This window comes from Amblyraja radiata, chromosome 5 (assembly GCF_010909765.2).
Source record: "Amblyraja radiata isolate CabotCenter1 chromosome 5, sAmbRad1.1.pri, whole genome shotgun sequence".
NCBI classification, from domain to species: Eukaryota; Metazoa; Chordata; class Chondrichthyes; order Rajiformes; family Rajidae; genus Amblyraja; species Amblyraja radiata.
The window spans coordinates 56,360,367-56,383,902 of record NC_045960.1 but is presented as its reverse complement, the minus strand read 5'-3'; the positions used below and the strand labels follow the sequence as shown (position 1 = coordinate 56,383,902).

At 41.1% G+C, this 23,536-nt stretch overlaps 1 protein-coding gene across 1 annotated transcript in view; it reads right to left on the bottom strand.

Moving 5' to 3' along the window:
- The window catches only part of LOC116973323 (ectonucleotide pyrophosphatase/phosphodiesterase family member 3-like), a 76,454-nt gene that overhangs the window by 24,568 nt on the left and 28,350 nt on the right, over positions 1-23,536 (bottom strand). The window contains exons 5-13 of the mRNA XM_033021281.1: positions 22,997-23,076; positions 20,647-20,766; positions 17,839-17,948; positions 14,355-14,420; positions 12,647-12,719; positions 11,564-11,672; positions 9,608-9,739; positions 7,738-7,769; positions 4,377-4,507 (exon numbers count right to left, since the gene is read on the bottom strand). Coding sequence (XP_032877172.1) covers positions 4,377-4,507; positions 7,738-7,769; positions 9,608-9,739; positions 11,564-11,672; positions 12,647-12,719; positions 14,355-14,420; positions 17,839-17,948; positions 20,647-20,766; positions 22,997-23,076 — 853 coding nt within the window. The remainder of the gene's footprint in view (positions 1-4,376; positions 4,508-7,737; positions 7,770-9,607; positions 9,740-11,563; positions 11,673-12,646; positions 12,720-14,354; positions 14,421-17,838; positions 17,949-20,646; positions 20,767-22,996; positions 23,077-23,536) is intronic.

Below are 23,536 nucleotides of genomic sequence, written 5' to 3'. Positions count from 1 at the left end.
AGTCTTCAGGCTCCTGTACCTTCTACCTGAAGGTAGCAGGGAGATGAGTGTGTGGCCAGGATGGTGTGGGTCTTTGATGATACTGCCAGCCTTTTTGAGGCAGCGACTGCGATAAATCCCCTCGATGGAAGGAAGGTCAGAGCCGATGATGGACTGGGCAGTGTTTACTACTTTTTGTAGTCTTTTCCTCTCCAGGGCGCTCAAATTGCCGAACCAAGCCACGATGCAACCGGTCAGCATGCTCTCGACTGTGCACCTGTAGAAGTTAGAGAGAGTCTTCCTTGACAATCCGACTCCCCGTAATCTTCTCAGGAAGTAGAGGCGCTGATGAGCTTTTTTGATGTGTTCTCGGACCAGGAAAGATCTTCAGAGATGTGCACGCCCAGGAATTTGAAGTTCTTGACCCTTTCAACCTACATGCCTACAACGAAAGATAAGTCTAACATCACCAGAAAAGAGAGGCAGGCCTTGACAGAGCTGAAGGAGAACAACGAGATAGTGATCAAACCAGCAGACAAGGGGAGCAGTATAGTCATCATGGACAGACAACAGTACCTCTTCGAGGCACATAGACAACTGAACAAGATAGAACACTACACTAAGTTAGATGAGCCCATATATAAAGAAACACAAAAGGAAATAGGGGGCATTTTGGAGGAGCTTAAGAGATCAGGATACATCCTAGACAAACAAGTAGAATACTTGACAGGAGCACAACCCAGGGCGAGGAAATTCTACATGCTCCCAAAGATACACAAAAACCCAGACACGTGGACAGTGCCTGGAGAAATACCACCAGGTAGGCCCATAGTATCAGACTGCAGTAGCGAATCCTATGGGGTAGCAGAATACATTGACCACTACCTTAACCCACTGGCACAACAACATCCCAGCTACATCAAAGACACCTACCACTTCACCCGAATAGTTAACTCCCTCAACATACCACCCAACGCAATACTCTTCACCATGGATGTGGAAAGCCTGTACACAAACATAGAGACAGACAGGGGGATACAGGCAGTTAAAAACATCCTACAGAGAAATCCTGACCCAGAGAGACCAGACGAGGCCCTAATTAAACTACTGGATCTGGGTTTGACTAAGAATGACTTTGAATTTAACGGGGAGTTCTATTTACAAGTCAAAGGTACAGCAATGGGGAAGAAGTTTGCCCCAGCTTATGCCAACATATACATGGCAGAATGGGAGGAGATAGTTTTCCACAAATGTCCGAAGCATCCAATGTGCTACTACAGATTCCTAGATGACATTTGGGGAGTGTGGACACACTCAGAGGGGGAACTACAGGAGTTTATTGACATACTCAATGCCCACCACCCATCCATCAAGGTAAAGGCCATGACCAGCCAGCAGAGGGTGGACTTCCTCGACACCACTGTCTTTAAACTACCATCAGATACCCAAGACCACAAACTAGCCACCAAAGTCTTCTTCAAACCCACAGACACACACACCCTCCTACACACCACGAGCCACCACCCAAAACACACCTTCAGGGGTATCGTTAAGTCACAACTGACCCGCTTCCACCGTATATGTACTAGGGAGGAGGATTTCAACCAGGCCACAAGCACCCTTTTCACCGCCCTCAGACAGAGGGGTTACTGCAAACGTAAATTAAGACACATTAAGTCAGATTTTCTGAAAAAGCAAACGAGCTGTGTCTGCTGCAAACGCACCCCCCCTTCCCACACACCCCCTTCCCCCTCCCCACCACCCCCACACCCCCTCCCTTCTCCACACAACCCCCTTCCCCACAACTCCCCTTCCCCACAACCCCCCTTCCCCACAACCCCCCTTCTCCCACCCCCCACAAAGGGCCGTAATTCTACTGTAAAACTCTCTCTGTGACTCTGATAAGCTTATTAAAATAGAAGCAACAGGATTATCTGAGGTAAATGCTGAGAAATAAGCAGGTTATTAAAAATAGAAAAATTACAGTTAAAAAAGATTTTTGTTTTAAATGAATGAGAATACTAGAGAACTAGGTATCTCAGTGTTCCAGGAAGTTGGAGTAGAGCAAATGAATATCAAATGCATTCTAATCAAAACTAATAAGTGAAAGGCATAACTGTAGAGAGAAATGATATTGAAGCTACCATTAAGTAAGTAAGTAAGTAAGTAGGTAAGTTTATTGGCCAAGTATTCACATACAAGGAATTTGCCTTGGTGCTCCGCCCACAAGTAACAACATGACATACAGTGACAGTTACGAATGACTGAGAAAACACTAAACATTAATAATAATAAAACATTTATGATGAAACACCATTGATCAAGCATGTGAACCAACAAAATACCAGATCAAAGGGAGGCTACAGATTTTTGGCTGTTGAGTAGTTCAAGTTCAAGTGAGTTTATTGTCATGTGTCCCTGAACAGGACAATGAAATTCTTGCTTTGCTTCAGCACACAGAACATAGTAGGCATTTACTACAAAACAGATAAGTGTGTCCATATACCATGATATAAATATATACACACATGAATAAATAAACTGATAAATATCAAATAACAGAAAATGGGTTATTAATAATCAGAGTTTTGTCCGAGCCAGGTTTAACAGCCTGATGGCTGTGGGGAAGTGGCTATTCCTGAACCTGGTTGTTGCAGTCTTCAGGCTCCTGTATCTTCTACCTGAAGGTAGCAGGGAGATGAGTGTGTGGCCAGGATGGTGTTGGTCTTTGATGATACTGCCAGCCTTTTTGAGGCAGCAACTACGATAAATCCCCTCGATGGATGGAAGGTCAGAGCCGATGATGGACTGGGCAGTGTTTACTACTTTTTGTAGTCTTTTCCTCTCCAGGGTGCTCAAATTGCCGAACCAAGTCATGATGCAACCGGTCAGCATGCTCTCTACTGTGCAACTGTAGAAGTTAGAGAGAGTCTTCCTTGACAAACCGACTCTCCGTAATCTTCTCAGGAAGTAGAGGCGCTGATGAGCTTTCTTGATAATTGCATTAGTGTTCTCGGACCAGTAAAGATCTTCAGAGATGTGCACGCCGAGGAATTTGAAGCTCTTGACCCTTTGAACCATCAACCCGTTGATATAAAGGGGCTGTGGGTCCCCCTCCTCCTCCTTCCAAAGTCCACAATCATTTCCTTGGTTTTGCTGGTGTTGAGGGCCAGGTTATTGCGCTGGCACCATTATGGACAGTTGCTCGATCTCTCTTCTATACTCTTACTCATCCCCATCAGTGATACGCCCCACAACAGTGGTGTCGTCAGCGAACTTGATGATGGAGTTCGCACTGTGATTGGCTACGCAGTCATGGGTATAGAGTGAGTACAGCAGGGGGCTGAGCATGCAGCCTTGAGGTGCTCCCGTGCTGATTGTTATCAAGGCTGATACATTTCCACCAATACGAACAGACTGTGGTCTGTGAGTGAGGAAGTCGAGAATCCAATTGCAGAGGGATGCGCAGAGACCCAGTTCTGCGAGTTTTGAACCAGCTTGGAGGGGATGATTGTGTTAAATGCCGAGCTGTAATCAATGAATAACAGCCTGACATATGAGTTTTTGTTGTCCAAGTGGTCCAGAGCGGAGTGGAGGGCCAGCGAGATCGCATCCACCGTTGATCTGTTGTGGCGGTAAGCGAACTGCAGTGGGTCCAGGTTTATGTCGAGGTAGGAGTTGATTTGCTCCATGATCAACCTCTCAAAGCACTTCATCACCTGTGTTAGTGCCACTGGTCGATAGTCATTGAGGCACATCACCTTACTCTTCTTGGGCACAGGTATAATTGATGCCCTTTTAAAGCAGGTGGGAACCTCAGTCCTCAGAAGTGAGAGGTTGAAAATGTCCATAAAAACTCCAGTCAGTTGGTCCGCACAGGTTTTTAGAACACGACCGGGTATACCATCAGGTCCAGGTGCTTTTCGGGGGTTCACGCCTCTGAAGGATTTCCTGAAGTTGGCCTCTGTGACTGAGACTGAAATGCCATCACAGCAACTACTCGTGGATAAAAACTGTTTTTATGTCTGGCTGTGGCAGCTTATGGCCTAAATTTAGAAAGTAGGGCAAAAATAAGGCTGGAAAAAAAATCATATTTAGGAAGGCAGAGAGGGAGACTGGAAAGGAAGAGGTGGAATGGCATTCCCAATGAAATATTATTTCACAGTGTCTGGGATGTAATAGAACAAATACTACATATTGTAGAACAATATCTACATGGGTAAAATCTGGAAAGAGCAGGAAATAATTGCATATTTTTTTGTTTCCATTAAAGATAACTACAGTGGATATCAGTAAGAAGTCATGTATATCAGAAATGTTTAGGTATCTCAGTATAATCTCTTATAGGAAACGTGGTGATTATAAATTAGGCACCATTGCTGAATAAAATGACATACCGCCCAGCCAGCCATTGTTTGTCCAAGTACAGAAGGACCTCCTTGTCTATCCTACTGTTGTGGGCATAGTGGAAACGCTTTGGCAGTTCATAGGCCACATATGGTATAAAATGCTGGTTTGGATTCTTGCACTAAGGAGTAATAAAACAAGTATTAGAAATAAACAGGTGATAACTTTATAATTTTATGCCCCAGTAATAAAACCCAAATCTTTCTATACTATGAAAGACCAATGGTTCAAAAGGGAGCAGAATGTTTGCTGCGTGAAAGATTATTTTTAAATTATAATTTTTAAGCTGCTTTATTGGGATATTTGCTGAAAAAATAATAGATTACATATGTGTTTTAGTTAAGGTGTTTTAGTTCCACCTTACTAATATGCTTACCATACTGAAAATACTTAACATACTTACCAATACTGAAAATATTAAATCTAAAATAAAAACAGAGAATGCTGGAATACTCAGCAGGTTAGGCTGCTTTGCAGAGAGCAGATGTATTAATATTTCAATGAACCAGGAACCTATAGATAGGAAAGGTTTAGAGGGATATGGGCCAGATGCGGGGTCAGGTGAGAATAGTGTAGATGGGGCATCTTGGTCAGCATGGGCAAATTGGGCAGAAGGGCCTGTTTCCATGCTGTATGACTATGAACGGCAGAGTTAGGAAACCAGCATATTTTATGTTGCAGAGATGAGAGTGGTAGAAAGAACAAGAAGAATGAGCGTAAATTAGGCCAAGTGTTTGTTAATCGCAAATGATCGGCCTGGAGAAGAAGCAAGCAGAAGAAGATGAGAGAAAGGGATGAAAGGCAATATGAGATATAGAACACTGCAATTGTTGTAAACACTCAGGGAATGTAGCATCTGTGGAGAGGGAAAAAAATAATGATCATTGGGAATGTGAACACTTGCAGTAGTGTGTGGGATATTTGACAAATTGGCCGATGCTGACTGAGTGAAAAGATGCCAGGAGAGTGCTATCAAGAATAGCAAACAGGAGGAAGCGATGGAATGAACTCGCCAATCTTAAATATGCACTGCACGTGTAAATACAGAAATAACTTTTTACAGCTGACTGAGTTGTAAAACCCCACACCCAAACTTGAACAGCTGTCTAAACATAAATTATTTAAAGTGTTTTCTAGATTTTCTCATATCCAAAAACATTTCAAACTACAAAGATAAATCAGATTGTTAAAAAATACTTAAGATTATAAAAAACATAAAAAAACATTAAAAAAAACTAAAACTGTTTCAGTGGCTTGCAAAAGTTTTCATACCCCTTGAACTTTTCCACATTTTGTCACGTTACAACCACATGACCAACACAAGTGGTGCATAATTGTGAAGTGGAAGGAAAATGATACATGGTTTTTTTACAAATAAAAAACTGAAAAGTGTGGCGTGCAAAAGTATTCAGCCCCCTTAGTCAATACTTTGTAGAACCACCTTTCGCTGCAATTACAGCTGCAAGTCTTTTGGGGTATGTCTCTACCAGCTTTGCACATCCAGAGACTGAATTTTTTGCCCATTCTTCTTTGCAAAATAGCTCAAGCTCAGTCAGATTGGATGGAGAGCGTCTGTGAACAGCAATTTTCAAGTCTTGCCAGAGATTCTCAATTGGATTTAGGTCTGGACTTTGACTGGGCCATTCTAACACATGAATATGCTTTGATCTAAACCATTCCATTGTAGCTCTGGCTGTATGTTTAGGGTCGTTGTCCTGCTGGAAGGTGAACCTCCGCCCCAGTCTCAAGTCTTTTGCAGACTCTAACAGGTTTTCTTCCAAGATTGCCCTGTATTTGGTTCCATCCATCTTCCCATCAACTCTGACCAGTCTCCCTGTCCCAGCTGAAGAAAAGCATCCCCACAGCATGATGCTGCCACCACCATGTTTCACAGTGGGGATGGTGTGTTCAGGGTGATGTGCAGTCTTAGTTTTCCGCCACACATAGCGTTTTGCATTTAGGCCAAAAACCTCAATTTTGGTCTCATCTGACCAGAGCACCTTCCTCCACACGTTTGCTGTGTCCCCTACATGGCTTGTGGTAAACTTCAAACAGGACTTCTTATGGCTTTTTTTCAACAATGGCTTTCTTCTTGCCACTCTTCCATAAAGGCCCGATTTGTGGAGTGCACGACTAATAGTTGTCCTGTGGACAGATTCTCCCACCTGAGCTGTGGATTTCTGCAGCTCCTCCAGAGTTACCATGGGCCTCTTGGCTGCTTCTCTGACCAATGCTCTCCTTGCCCGGCCTGTCAGTTTAGGTGGACGTCCATGTCTTGGTAGGTTTGCAGTTGTGCCATACTCTTTCCATTTTCGGATGATGGATTGAACAGTGCTCCGTGAGATGTTCAAAGCTTGGGATATTTTTTTATAACCTAACCCTGCTTTAAACTTCTCTACAACTTTATCCTTGACCTGTCTGGTGTGTTCCTTGGGCTTCATGATGCTGTTTGTTCACTAATGTTCTCTAACAAACCTCCGAGGCCTTCACAGAACAGCTGTATTTATACTGAGATTAAATTACACACAAGTGGACTCTATTTACTAATTAGGTGACTTCTGAAGGCAATTGGTTGCACTGGATTTTATTTAGGGGTATCAGAGTAAAGGGGGCTGAAAACTTTTGCACGCCACACTTTTCAGTTTTTTATTTGTAAAAAAATTTGAAAACCATGCATTTTCCTTCCACTTCACAATTATGAGCCACTGTATGTTGGTCTATCACATAAAATCCCAATAAAATACATTTACATTTGTGGTTGTAACGTGACAAAATGTGGAAAAGTTTAAGGGGTATGAATACTTTTGCAAGCCACTCTATTCCCTTATAATTCACTTCCATTGACATCAGTGGAAGAGAATTCTAGGAATCATGTTAAATATATCATAAAATAGACATAAAAAGCTGGAGTAACTCAGCGGGATGGGCAGGATCTCTGGAGAGAAGAAATGGGTGGCATTTCGGGTCGAGATCCTTCTCACCCATTCCTTCTCTCCAGAGATGCTGCCTGTCCTGCTGAGTTACTCCAGCTTTTTGTGTCTATCTTTGGTTTATAACTTTTCACCCTGATTTACACCAGCATCTGCAACTCCTTCTTACACATATTGAATATATAGCAGAAGTTCTTCATGTGGATTCCTGAGGTAAGTACAGGGCAATGGTTGCAACATTGCACTCAACTCTTGCATCCATGACTGTTCAGCCCACAATGTCGTTGGGAAATAGCAAGTGAACCACAGCCAGCAAGTGCAAACTTTCCAATTCTTGCAAGTAATCCTGAACTCATTGGCAATTCGCTGCAAAATCCAGTCAAATCTTTACAGCAAATGGATATTTTTTTTAATTACTTACAGAAATGTTCTTAACAACTCCTTCTGGATCAACTAGAAAAAAAACAAATCATTGTAAAAAATTCATAGAAATCTATAGGAGTTGTAATTTAGATCTACTTTGACTCCCTCTTGCCCCAGGCCTAATGAGGGTAAAATTACATGCTCTGTGCGCAGTTCCATTGTAGTTTGTGACCCTCCACTAACATCATAAGCGAGACAAAGTTCTGGGAGAAGACTAAAAAATCTCCTGCAAAACTTTGGTCTTATTACATTTAAACCAGAACAAAGGTGTCGGAAATAAATTAGCAAATAAACCCACAATTAACCATTAACTGGTAACAAAATTAATGCATTTGATAATTTAAAATTCTTTTTTCCCCTCAGTATTTTGAACTGTTATACAAAAGCATTCTTACGTCATTCCGAAGACTGTAAAGGTTTGATAGATTTGGATAAAGGGAAAAGTATAGCAAAAGTCAAGGTGGTTCACTTATGGATTGAGGTAGGAGAGAAAAATATGGGGAACAACAAAATGGCAGAGAAAGTAAACAAATATTTTACTGTCTACCATCATGAAAGGTACAGAAATCCTCTCAGAAATATTGGAGAACAGGTCCAGCACGAATATAGAGCTGGAAGAAATAGTGTTGGAGAAATTACAGTTACAATTTAAGACTATAGTGGGGCCACATTTGGAGTATAGTGTTCGGTTTTCATTGAGCTCAAGGATGTAATTGAGCCTGAAAGAGCACGGAAAATATTTCCAAGGAAGTTGCCAGGACCTGAGGGCCTGAGCTAAATGGAGTGGTTGGGCAGGCTAGGACTTTATTTTGTGGAGTGTAGAAGACTGGGGGATGATTTTATAGATGTGTATAAAATTATGATGGGAATAGATGGGGTGAATTATTATGCCTAAGTTAGGAGAATCAAGAACCAGAGCACATAAGTATAGGTGAAAGGGGAAAGATTTAATACAAACCTGAGGGGCAACTTTTTCACATAGGGTGGAGGGTATAGGGTATATGGAAAAAGCTGCCAGAGGAGGTGGTTAAGGCAGGTACTGTAATAGCATTTAAAAAACTGTTGAAAAGTACATGGAAAGGAAAGGTTCAGAGGGATTTGGACCAAATTTGATCAAATGGGTGAAAACGTAGAAACAAAGAACTACAGATGCTGGTTGAGCCAGCCAAAGATAGGCGCAAGGTGCTGGAGTAACGCAGCGAGACAGGCAGTATCTCAGAGTGAATACTTTGCTCCAATTATATGGAGGCCAGGGTGAGCCTCATAAGCGTATATAGTGCACATGTCTGGCGTCCCTATCTAAGGAAAGATATTCTTGCACTAGAGGGCATGTGCACAGATTTGCCAGGATGATTCCTGTGAGGGGGTTCTGCCCTTTGAAGGAAGATTACGTAGACAGGGGCTTAAAAGAATTAGGAAGAAGCACACAAATCTATTACTGGCTTTCACAAGGTAAATGCTGGAATAAAGTTTCCCCTGGCTGGTGTTTCCAGAACCAGGGATTCAGTTTCAAAATATGAAGCCGGCTATTCAAGACACAGCAGGGAAGAAATGGCTTCACCCAGAGGTGGGTGAATTATTGGAATTCTCTACTCAAAGTTGCTGTGGCAGCTCAGTGACTATATACATTAGAGGCAGAGATTAATAACAATGTTGCTATTTTAAGGGATCAATGGATATAAGACAGGATGGTGGTGCGGTGATAAAATATCGCCCATTATCTTTTTGAGTGGTAGAGTGAGCAGTAGGGACTGAATGGCTTACTTATGTTATCTTATGTTGTTACTATTGATTATGTTGTACATAAAATTGTGCTACTTTAACTTACTTTAACCAATCCTGGTTTTAATTTGGGAATAAGTACTTACATGACAAATAGTCCTCAGGAACATTTTTGGCTCGGATGCGAGCAGCCGAGCCTCCATAAACAAATATATCCTTCACACTCTCAAAGTAGTTGGTCATATACTCAACTCGGTCACAGGAAGTTTTTTCCATTCCTGAAATATTTTTAAAAATATCAGAGGAAACATTGTTATATCTCATTGAAATAAAATCTAGATCTTTAAAGTTTAATGCTTCCAATTGAAAAGGTTAATTTTTCCAAAAGTAAAACATAGACATAGAAAATAGATGCAGGAGTAAGCCATTTGGTCCTTTGAGCCATTCAATATGATCATAGCTGATAGTGCAAAATCAGTATCCCATTCCTGTTTTTTCCGCATATCGCTTGACTCCGTTAGCTCACAGAGCTATATCTAACTCTCTCTTGAAAACATCCAGTGAATTGGCCTCCATTGCCTTCTGTGGCAGAGAATTCCACAGATTCACAACTCTCTGGGTGAAGAAGTATTTCCTTGTCTCAGTCCTAAATGGACTACCCATTATTCTTAAACTGTGACCTCTGGTTCTGGATAACATTACTGGATAACAGTAACATCTGTATCGAGTGCGGAAATTAAACTTCAATGTGTCCTTCAATTTTATTATTCCCTTTGTGTCCACTTTGGTTCATAAATATCATGCATAACAATTAATGATATAACTCTTACAATTTTTACTGTGCAGTGAAGCCTTGCTCAGCAGATGTCTGTTTAGGTCAGCAGACCGCAGTTTTTCTATTGCTGTGTGGGTGCCAGTATATCAGCCAGCTGATTCATGAATTTAATTTGGTACACAATATTACACCTTTCTAGCTCTGGTGCAAATCTCTTCAAGTGAATTTTAATTTTATTATATTTAAGTCACTTGGATAACTGTTCACAGAGAGCAAGAGGAATACTGTGGGCCAGGCAGTTTATGTGGAGGGAAATGACAGGTGGCATTTCGGGGTGGGACCCTTGTATGGACTGAAGAATGGTCCCAACCCAAAAAATCATATGTCAACCCATTGAGTCCCTCTTGCACTTTGTGTTTTGCTCAACATTCCAGCATCTGCAGTTCCTTGTCTCTCTGTGGATAGCTCAGTGGGGTTTTCTGTATTTGTTTTGCTGTTCTCTGATTTATTGTAAAATATAGAAGTGTAGGGTTGTTCATATTATTTACAGGAATAATTAGTCCTCCTTGGGCGGCACAGTGGCACAGCGGTAGAGTTGCTGCCGTACAATGCCAAAGACCTGGGTTCGATCCTGACTACGGGTGCTGGTCGGTACAGAGTTTGTATGTTCTCCCCGTGACCTGCATAGGTTTTAGACAATAGACAATAGGAGCAGGAGTAGGCCATTCGGCCCTTCGAGCCTTTGTGAACCTACGCTGCACTCCTTCAATAGCAAGAATGTCCATCCTCAAATTAGGGGACCCAAACTGCACACAATACTCCAGGTGTGGTCTCACTAGGGCCCTCACATTTATCCACATAACCTCACATTTATCCACATTAAACTGCATCTGCCATGCATCTGCCCACTCACCCAAACTGTCCAAGCCACCCTGCATTTTCATAGCATCCTCCTCACAGTTCACACTGTCACCCAGTTCTCTCTGGGATTTGCAGTTTCCTCCCACACTCCAAAGATGTACAGGTTTGTAGACTAATTGGATTGGTATAATTGTAAATTGTCCCTAGTGTAGGATAGTGCTAGTGTATGGGTCGACACGGATTCAGTGGGCCGAAGGGCCTGTTTCCACACCGTACCTCTAAACTAAATTAAGAATAATAATTTGTTCTGTGCATTGTGATGTAAATAGGTTTTGGTATCTCCACTATGTTAATCTCTTAAAAAACATGTTTTCAATAATATCCTTTCAATAAGTTGATTGTTGGCTACTCATTTTCCCAACAATATATTTTGCTTTGATGAAAATTGACACAACAATGCTCATACCATGATCAGCTAAGATGATGAGGTTAACGCAGTTATGTAAATTCCTCTGTTTGAGCCCATTCATCAACATTCCTATGATCTGATCAACTCTCTGCAAAGCTTTAACCACCTGCAAAATGAGCAACAGTCACTTTCAATTAAAAAAGGCAAAATTACTCAATCAGAGAATGATTTAATTAAAAATTCAAGACATCTCTGATAATATCTTGAATTCTTCCAAACAGTACTAAAAATTAGCTGCTCTAAAAGTGATATTTTTTTTAGTGAGATTGTCTCACTTCTGATACAAAACCAGAAAATGACCACAGTTTAACATCACCAAGTGTGATGACTACTCATAGCATGATAACATAGCATTTCAGCTGGTTTCTCAGCAAATTGTTTAAGGTACAATTAATACAAGATATCTGAGGTATGGGTAGATGGAAGAGGCTGCCAGAGGAGACAACTGAGATCAATGCAATCAATGCAACATTTGAAAGGCATTTGGATAGGTATTAGGTTTGGAAAGGAGTAGAGGATTACAGGCCCAAGTGCAGACACATGGGATTAGTGTAGACCGGCACCACGGTAGGCATGGACAAGTTGGGCTTGTCTGCGCTGTACAGCTCTATGACTCTATATTTCAGGGATTATGGTGGTAAATCCAACCACCCTCCCAGAAAATGGTAACCTGATGTGTCCAGTGGAATATGAAAAAAGGACTGCTTTTTATATTCAAGAGAACTGTTAAATCAGAGAAGATGATTTGACAAAAAAGCAAGACAGGATTACTACTAATGGTCTGCTGCAGACTGACATGTTGGTCAAGATGACATATGTAATACTTAATGAGAAGAAGCATGGGCAAAGAAAATGCCATGGTGGGAGTAGTATTAGTATAAGGATTGCTATATTTCAAAAACAAATTCGATACAGCAACAGTAGGGGAGGGGTCAAAGTAAAAAATAATTGAATCATCCTTTAGCACAAGAAGCGAGTTTACAATTATAGATCTAAGAAAGATGTGTGCAAAGTAAGTAAACATTGTCAAAATAGGTAATAAATATATTTCATATGCTTAATTAAAAACCCCAAACTCACCTCACCACTAACAGGTCCGTAACTATGTCCAGCATGGTCTGGTTCTTCGAAATAAAGGGTATAAAAATCTGGCCTAATTTAACAAAACCAATGACTTAGTAAACAACGAGTAAGATGTTCAGCAAAATTGTATTGTTAATTTTAATGGTAGAATTATGGCATTGCTCGCAGGAATGTATTTGTTGCATCTCTCTTCCCATCCCAATCATACAACTTATCTCATATACTCTCCTTGTAATGTTCTATATCTGTCAATGTATGCCCCCACTCTCATTCCCTCTCTAAATCTTACATGTTTCTTCTCATTCTTATCTCTATCTGTGATGCCCCCTGTTGTTTTTACCCCCTCTTTTATATATCTCCCAGACTCATGATGTTTCTTTCTTTGTCTTTAGTTGTCTTTCTTTTTGCCCTCATCTTTTCCTTCAACATGCTCTGTATGTTTCTATTTTTACTTTCCCTTTTTCCCTTCATTTGGTATAGATTGGGTCCTGAGAAAGAGTGTCATATCTGGAACTATGGACAGGGGAGGACTGGGACAGGCTGAATCCAGGGTAGGAAAAGTTGGTTTGGTGCAGTCTCACAGTTCCAGTCGCCTCCTGACCTCCAGAGCTGTCTGAGTGGAGTTTAAATGTGATTGTACACACCGGTCACTGAAAGTTGGCGTGCAGGTACAGCAGGCAGTGAAGAAAGCTAATGGATGGTTGGCCTTCATAACAAGAGGATTTCAGTATAGGAGTAGAGAGGTTCTTCTGCAGTTGTATAGGGCTCTCTTAAGACCACATCTGGAGTATTGCGTACAGTTTTGGTCTCCTAATTTGAGGAAGGACATCCTTGTGATTGAGGCAAAGCAGCGTAGGTTCACGAGATTGATCCCTGGGATGGCGGGACTGTCATATGAAGAAAGATTGAAAAGACTAGGCTTGTATTCACTGGAGTTTAGAAGGATGAGGGGTTATCTTATAGAAACATATAAAATTATAAAAAGACTGGACAAGCTAGATGCAGGAAAAATGTCCCCAATGTTAGGCGAGTCCAGAACCAGGGGCCACAGTCTTATAATAAAGGGGAGGCCATTTAAGACTGAGGTGAGAAAATACTTTTTCACCCAGAGAGTTGTGAATTTGTGGAATTTCCTGCCACAGAGGGCAGTGGAGGCTAAATCACTGGATGGATTTAGGAGAGAGTTAGATAGAGCTCGAGGGACTAGTGGAATCAAGGGATATGGGGAGAAGGCAGGCAGGTTTGGGGGCAATCAGCCATGATTGCAATGAATGGTGGTGCTGGCTCGAAGGACCGAATGGCCTCCTCGTGCACCTGTTTTCTATGTTTCTATGTGGGAAGATTAAAATGAATTTAGTGCCGGATTGATGTTCAATGCTAGGTAAGTGGGCCTATATGACTCTATGATACTCTGTGACTATGATATAGCAGGAAGGCTGATGTGTTGCAGCAAAGAAAGTAAAAGTTAAACATAAATGGAGACATCAGGCATAACATGTGAAAAAGGAAGCACATTACAAGAATTGGCACGCAAAGACAAAAAGAAGAAAACAGAGGCTGAGGAGTATGTTTTGGAGGACAGTGAAGCCTATTTACTGGTAAATGAAACAACTAAAGCCAAGGAGATCAGAATGAATAATGGAACATAACATGGTCAAGTATATACTATTAATAATAAAGTTAAATGTCAAAAAAAAAAAATTACCGCTCAGATTCAGGTAAACTTAACCATTTCAAAATAGTCAACACTCTATCTTCAAATGGAATTGATCTGAAAATACAAAGAGTTATGTGAATAAATGAGACCAAAAAAGTCAAGATAAACATTTGCTTACATTGTTGATGTTATGATACATTGAGTACAATTATCCACTAGCCACTCCAAAACTTACTAGTAGGACCGAGGGGCCTACAAATTAGTTTGTACTAGAGAACATCTGTTGTAGGTACATACCACACCAGACTGACCTGGTAAAGATTGCCCATCAATATTTGGTTCCACCTCATTATCATCAATCCATTATCCATCCAACAGCAACAGTGATGTCTCACTTTAGGGCTTATTTACAGGGCAAACATTTTTCAAATAACACGCATTGTATACTAATTGATTCATTTACAGAATGTCGATTATGCTGGCAGAGCCAACATTTATTGCCCATCTCTTATCCTTGCGAGGGTACTGGTGAGTAACTTTCTGAACAGCTGCTTCCCTTGTGGTAGAAACTTTAATATGTCTGAAACTCTCAAATGTCTGAACCACCCATCCCCAGAAGTTATCACAGATTTGGTCCAAACTGAATTAAATAACTGAATTACTGAGAGGAGGAGAGAGTGATCTCCCTTAGTAGCATTCCACAGGCCAGTGAGAGTCTAAAGGAAAATTAATTCTACCAGTTAGAATTAATCTACATGCACATGAAGGTGGTTGTGGTTGCTGGAAATCAATAATCTCAGCCCTAGGATATTGCAAAAGGAGTTCCTCACGACAGTATTCAAGGCCTAAATATCTTCAGTTGCTTTATAGACAAGTGGGATATTTGCTTACTTTGCACAATGTTCAATTACATTCAATTATTTGCACAGCTCTTCAGAAAAGGACATGTGCCTCCATAAAACAAAAGATAGACACAAAATGCTGGAGTAACTCAGCGGGTCAGGCAGCATTCCTGGAGATACCCTTTTTCAGACTAGAGCCAGGGGAAAGGAAAATGAGAGATATAGACCGTGATATAGAGATATAGAACAAATGAATGAAAGATATGCACAAAGTAATGACGATTAAGGAAACAGGCCACTGTTAGCTGTTTGCTAGGTGAGAACACTCGTCTCCAAAGACGTGGAGGTTTATAGGTTAATTGGCTTCGGTAAAATTGTAAATTGTCCAGAGTGTGGAGAATAATGCTAGTGTATGGGGTGATTGCATGTCAGCACGGACTCAGTGAGCCAAAGGGCCTGTTTCCAACTGAAGGCCAGTGTTTCCAGTGAAGTCCAACTCAATACCCAATGTGCTGAAAAACCTGGCACAGCCAGCACACAATGTCTTGGCATTGTCTTGTGAAATACATGGTAAATCTTTCTACATTTGCAAACACAGTTGTCCAAACTTAATTCTTATTAAACTCTGCTGTTTTTATTGGATGTCACTTTGTCAAGATTTATCTTCTGCCATTGGTTTCTCTTCGCAAAGACAATTGCGTAACACCATGATAGTAATTATTTTTTAAACGTATTTCCACTTACTTCTATTTTAAAATGGTCAAAGTAATCCTATTCAAAGTGATACACAGCAGCTTGCTTTCAATAGTAATTTGTTATGAGATTTGGGATTTGCTTTAGACATTCAGCAGCGTTTTACCAGTCATTAGAAAGGTATTCAATTAAAAAAAAACTTTCAAATGCACTCCACATTAATTAATATTTCTTATTCATTTATTAACTACATGAGACTGTAACAACAATATTTGCTGCCCTCTAATTCCAGCAAAGCGAGAGGTGAATGTATTCATGGGTAGAGTAGACAGTGAATTTGCAATTTTAAATATACCTTTGTCACAAAGCCTTCAGAAGCATTAAAAATAATGTTCTGATATCCACTAGTTTGTCTTCAGTCGTATTCTACAAACTCCACAGATGGGGAGCAAATAAGAAACCAACAAACAAACCGACAAACCAACAATCCACATTCCCACTTTACAAATTAATCCCACTGTGAACATCAGTGCTCGGCTTCGAATTACTTAACCTTCTGAGTTTATAGTTTCATTCAGTGAAGAATAATGAAAATGTAAACCTTAGGTATTCAGTCCAAAGTTAGGGTGAAATTAAATCCTAAAACATAAATGTCTTCATAAGTTAAATGAAAACTTGATTTAAAAAAAAGACCTACCACTCCCTACACCAGTACATTTATAAAATGTCATACATCATGCCGAAAATAGACTGCCTCTCACTCAATCAACTCCTGGCTCCAATTGATCTGAGCACACTGATCCCCTGACGCAGTGAATATTGACATTTTCTGATTGCAAAATCGATTAACAGAAAATGTTGAAATGTTAACAAAAAATATCAATGATTTGATCTAAATGCGGACAAGCCTTACCACAAGATTTACTACAATGTTCGTTTTGTCATTTACCAGCATATTTTCAAGTCTCTCCGGAAGTGGCGGCGCTGGTAACCGGCTGTGGCTCGCCTGCAGTCCGTTTGTCTTTTCTTTTTTGTGTTGTTTTTTTTTGTTTTGTCTAGTTACGTTTTTAGTTTTTAGGTTGTGTTTATGTGGGGGGGGGGGGGTTGAAACGGGGCTTGCTGTCTCTCCCTTCGGGGGAATACGACTTTTATGTCGTATCCCTCTTCTCTGCCTCCACCTGCGCTGAGGCCTAATGGCGGAGCTGGCGACCTCGAGGCTCCGGAGGCAGCCTGTCAGGACTCGCCCTGGGCTCGCTCCCGTGAGGGCGGCCCAGCTCGGGGCTGGAACGCCGCTCCCGTGAGGGGCTGTGACGCTCCCGTGAGGGCGGCCTGGCGAGGGGCTGAGACTCTCTCGTGAGGGGCTGTGGCACTCTCGTCGGAGTGGCCCAGCCCGAGGGAGGAACGGCACTCCCGTCGGAGTGGCCCAGCCTGAGGGAGGAACGGCACTCCCGTCGGAGCGGCCCAGCCCGAGGTGGAACGGCACTCCCGTCGGAGTGGCCCAGCTCGAAGGAGGAACGGCACTCACGTGAGGGCGATCTGGCTCGGGGCTGGAACGGTGCTCCGGTGGCTGGGACGGCGTTCTGGCAGCGGTGACCTGAGTCCTGGGTTCAGCCGCGGGCCAGCGGCTGCGTACGCTGGACTGGAGGGCGGCAGCTTCAACCACCCCGGGCCGCGGTGTTTGAACCGGCCCGTTTGCGGGGTTCGGTGAGCCGCGGGACTGTTTGAGCCATCACCCGGTGGGGAATCGCCTCAGCGCAGAGGGAGAAGAGGAGGGAAGAGACAGTAACACTAAGATTTTTGCCTCCACCACAGTGAGGAGGTGCTTGGAGGATACACTGTGGTGGATGTTAATCTGTGTTTATTGCTGTTTATTATTGTATGATTGTATGTATGACTGCAGGCACGAAATTTAGTTCAGACCGTAAGGTCTGAATGACAATAAAGGTATTCAATTCAATTCAATTCAATTCAATTATTTCCTGTGTAATGATACTTACGAATTGAAAGTTACATATCTGTTTGGGTACGTTCCATTAATTTTAACATCCGATCCAGGCCAGAAGAAGGTGCCTGCTTTCAGGCCCTGATACATGGCTGTCAGCCACAACTATGAGAAGAACATAAGCAAAATGAGTACACTCTTATGTGATCAATGATTCCTATGAAAATTATTATGGCAGCAGAGATTCCAGGACCAAGTCACAGGGGCACTCATCATACTTTCCCGAAAGCCCACATTGGGGTACGCCCAGGTACACATTATGACAGGTGAGCTGGCAGTTTACTGGCCCCATCACAGATTGAGGTAGTCCTTGGCTTTGTCTGAGTAGTAGGTGCCATGATGATGCACTATATAAAGATCAACACTGCCTTTCTGAAATACCTCCTCACATTAGTTTAGTTTAGTTTAGAGATACAGCACCAAAATAGGCCCTTCAGTACACTGAGTCCGCGCTGACCAGCGATCCCCGCACATAACACCGACGTACACAAACTACCGAATTTTACAATTTTACCGAAACCTATTAGCCTACAAACCTAGGATAGACATAAAAAGCTGGAATAACTCAGCGGGTCAGACAGCATCTCTGGAGAAAAGGATTAGGTGACGTTTTGGGTCGAGACCCTTCTTCAGAAGAAGAGATGCTGTCCAACCCACAGAGTTACTCCAGCTTTTTGTGTCTATCTTCAGTTTAAACCAGCATCTGCAGTTCCTTCCTACACATTTAACCTACAAACCTGTACCTACAAACCACTCGGCCCGTCCCCGCCCTGCCTATCCGCCTACTTGCCTGCCTGCTCGCTGCCGCCGCCAAGCCGGGCCGGGCTGGGCCGCAGGGGGGGTTGGAGTCAGTGTTCGTCACGGTGGGCACCATGTGTTTTGGCGAGCTGGTGGAGAATATCTCCACCGAAATGGCCGTGAGGGTGAGTTACCGCAGCGGTGACGGAGGATACGGACGGTCGCAGCCAATCACCCGATGGGACATGTAAACGGGACCACCATTGCCACAGAGGGCAGGTAGGGGACAGGGGTGAGTGAGGGAGAGAGAGACGGGACCAGGGCCTCCACTGAACCCCCCCGCCCCCGGTGGTCGGGAAGACCCTAGACATTTACTGTGAGGAGGGGAGAGAGGAGTTTGTGAATGAGGCGGGAGAGGCCGTGGTGCAGGAAGGGGCCGTTCCGGCCGTGGCATTGACTGACAGGAGAGGAGACCAATCTGAGCACGCCAACTGACAGGAGTAGAGACCAATCTGTGCATGCACAAATTTTAAGATTTTTTAAAAACCTTAATAACTTTAAATATATACCATAAATCGGAACAAAACTTGTTGCACTTTCAGCACAGGAAAATGGTGAGTAAGGTGGCGAAAAATCATAGCGCTATCGCTTACCGTTTTTGCGCAAATTGAAAAATCATGTAAACCGGAGGAGCACAAGATCAGAGTTTTAGTTATGTAATAGATAGAAGAAGAATATAGGTTGTCTTGAAGTTAGAATTGAAGTACATTTCATTTTGTAATGTAGGCAACTCTATGTGTTTAACTGGGGATTGTACTTATGTACAGCAATAATCTTACTGATCTGGATGCAATATAACAATTTCACTGTACGTTAGTGCACGTGCCAATTTTGGACCCATTGAATAATTCTAATATGCCATGATAAAGGCATTGAATGTCAATAGAGAAAACTGATTCTCGTCATTGTTACTCACACAGAAGATCCCTAATTATGTGCGGCAGAAAAGCAGAGAGAGTTCTAACTGGAAACATGCTTGATTACAACATTCGGTGATGCAAAAGCATCATTTTGACCATCATCCATAACCTCTTCTGCTAGTATTTACAGCTTCCAATTATATTTATGCGGACTATCCCCCATTGCGCTAGACAGTGAGTTCTATGCAGACACAACTTTACTGTATATGCAAGAATACTCATATATGCAAGAATACTCATTCATTTTGATGGAAGTAGGTTCTGATGTTATTGATAATTTCATTATTTACCAGAGTAAATAAATAGTGTGTGCAGTGAGCATTATATTAGGCATGCAATGGTAAGCTTTCCAAACATGTGGTCCCATTTTGAAAATCCCTCTATTGGAACCATTATTCTGAAAATGACAGATCAATGATATCGTACCCCATCTTAGGTGTAGCATATTGACCTGAAGTGCTAAGCAAATACAAACATTAAGCTCGCATGGAACACCACAAGAATTGGGAATTTTTATCCCATTAGTTTGAATCATTCCTTGTGAGACCCCAGAGTTAGAAGGCCAGTAAATCATCCCAGTATATCTAATGTATTTTATTTATGTATAGTTTAGAAATAACTCACAAATGTTTGGGTTAACGGGAAAATTAGGTTTTAAATTGTATTTAAAATAGAATTTATCTTTAGCTAACCCAGTACATGTAGCCCTTCACCTACAAACAAAGCCTCACTTTCTCAGTAAATTGAAAAACAAAATTAATCGATTTAGAAAATCTGAAATAAGTATCATAACAATACCAGGAAGGTAATCAGCATCTTAAACAAAACACGGTTTAATAAGTAAAAATGTGATAGCTTTTTTAAAATGCTGACTGACCTGCATTGCGTTTCTAGTATTTACTATTTTATTACTAATGTTTGTACTTTATAACTTTTTACCATCAATAGATACACAATGACATGTCAGTCACAATTGAGACACTAACATTTATTATTCCACATGCATTAACCTTAGATATCCAGAACGGGCTTGAAACATACCAATTTCTAATTACGTAATACAGAAATATTAATATTATACTTACTGGCTGCCCCCCCCACCAAACTGGATTGCTCTTTTCAGTACCAGAGAGGGAGAAGGACATGTCTAATTTGTAATCGTACATGTTGTTGTCAACTATGCCATGTGTCTCTGCATACTGCCCCTAAAAAAAGTACATTAACTTGAAATAAAAATACATTGACTTAAGATTAATTGAATTCATAATTATTTCAACATAGGGCAATTATATGGAAGCAAGGAATAAGAGCAAGTTAAGGTGGGGGATCAGGAAGGAATGAGAATTATTATATTGTTAGATTTTGCCAGATACATGATTGCGAATGGCTTCTGATGCAATCTGGAGTCAATAGTTTGACTTTCAGTCAAAATATTTGTTTGAGTTTTTTAAAGGGGTGATCAAGAGGATTAATAAGTACACTATAGTAGATGTTGTCTACATGGAGTTAAGTAAGGCCTTTGATAAGGTACTCTATGGTAGGTGAGTCTGGAAGGTAAAAACACATGGGTGAGCTGACCAAAAGGGTACAAAGTTGACCTAGTGGAAGGAGGCAGTAGGTAGTAATAGAGGGTTGTTCTCAAATTGAACAGGCATGTAAACAGGAGTGCACCACAGCGACCAGTGCTAGGTGCCCTGTTGTTCATATATATTTAGATTTTGGGTTCAAAAGTAGGTAGCATGTTTAATGATCTTGCAGATGACACTAACGTTTATGTTAATATTATATTAATGGTCAGTGAAGAAGGTTGTCTAAGGTTACAGAAGAACATTGATCAACTTAGAAAGAGAACCAAGGAATGGGAGATGGAATTTAACTCAGACAAATGCAAAGTGATGCATTTTGGAAGATTAAACAAGACCAAGTCACACGTGGTGAATGGAAGTTGTTTTGAACAAAAAAAACTTAGAATACAAGTACATTATTCCTCAAAAGTTGAAGAACACAAATAGTATGTTTGACTTAATTGGCCGTAAAATTGAGTACAAGAGTTGCGGTGTCATATTACAATTTACAAAATATTAAATTGACCATACTCCCTGTGCAGTTTTGCTCACAGATCTGGTATTGTATGCAGTTTGTGATGACACGCTATAGGAATGATGTGATTATGCTAGTGATGGTGCAGCAAAGATTCGCAAGGATGCCGCCTGGACTGGAGGACTTGAGTTAAAGGAGAGTTTGGATAGGCAGAAACTTTTCTCTGGTGTGAGGGAGGCTTTTGGGTGACATTATAGATATTCATTAAATTATGATGGACATAGACGGGTACGTTGGCACTCTCTTTCTCCTAGGAATGGGAAGTCCGAAATTAGAGGGCCTAGGTTTAAGATGAGAATGGAAAGAATTAAAGGGGATTCGAGGGGCAAGTTTTCCGCTCAGAGTATGGTGCATGTCGAGGATGAGCTGCCCGGGTAGGATGAAGGCAAGTACAATTATCAATCATTTGAATAGTTACATGATAGGGAATGCTTAGATCCCCAGACGTTGATCTCCAGGCTGCAGAGGAGATGAGAACAGTCACTCTTCCTGTGGGGAAAGGTTTGCTTCTAATGCAAGGGACTTCCTGCAGAACTGGTGTCTTAAAACTCTAAATCTGGTGGGAGAGTACTTTGGAGGCGAGTCCTTGGAAAATAAGTAAGTAATCTGCATTCTGCAATGAGCATATTTCAAAACCTGTCCCTTGATGGATATCTATTTTATCTATTTACAGATAAAATGGAAATAAAAGTAGAGAATGTTGCAAATATTCAGAGAAGACTAGAGCTAATTTCTATGGGGCATGAAATAGAGTCAATTTCTCAGAATAACATTATTTCATCAGAACTGTTTCTCCATCCAAAATTCCAGCAACCTTTCAAGCTGTTATACATATCCAGCATTAGTGGTTTTATTTGCAATTCAATATTTTTTTAAATTTTGCTGTTTGCATTATTTCAAATAACCTGGATGCAATCAAAATGGGCATAAACTAAAGGCCACGAGTTATGATTTTTAACTGCTTTCCTGATTTTGTGAAGATAGATATTTTCTAGAATCACTGTGACACTGCAATAGCCCCACAGAAGTTCTATAGCTCCTGCATAGTATAATTTTTTATCATCCAAAGCCAACCTAGGTGGGGTACAAATTCCTAAATATTGGCAATATCCTAAAATTAAAGTGAAATAGGAAATTTCAAGATTTTTTCCATGTTTCCATTATTTAGTGTATCCATGGCAGCAAGCTGAGTCACTGAGGATGACTAAGTTAATGTCCACTGACTAACTTGCTTACTACTGTGCCTGCGCTGCAGTTTTTATAATCTAATTTTCAAAGTTACACGCAGAATGGAAACTTGACAGAAAGTCACTGTGGCTTAAATGAAAAACTTACCGTGACAATTGTGTAATGATTGGGAAACGTTTTAGTGGGATACATAGGTCTCAGATACGTGGCGTGTGTTCCACAGGATCCTGGAATAATTACATCAAGTTTAGTTATATTTTTAAACAGTCACGATATTTCACAACAGTTCATTTGCAGCTTCTTGGACTGACAGTGCTGTAGTTTGAGTAACAATTAGTCAATATAGTTCAAAAACAGAATGTATAAAATATAGCTTGGGATATTTGGATTGCAATTGTTTTGTAACTCCAGTCATCACACAACTGCAATCCAGTGTATAATCCAGATTGAAACAAAGTGAGGCTCCATAAAATCAAAGATAATGTTGTAATTCACTGAACTAAACATTTAAGTGCATCAATGCAAATAATAAGGAACTACTTTTGCCGACAAACTCATCAGAAACAGTTGTGAAGTCCAACAGAAAATAATAGAAATGCAGCAAAATGTAAAGAGATGAACTTTGTTGAGAATGTTGGGAAGCTCTCTATCTGCTTCGCATTTATTTGTTGTATATGAGACAGAAAC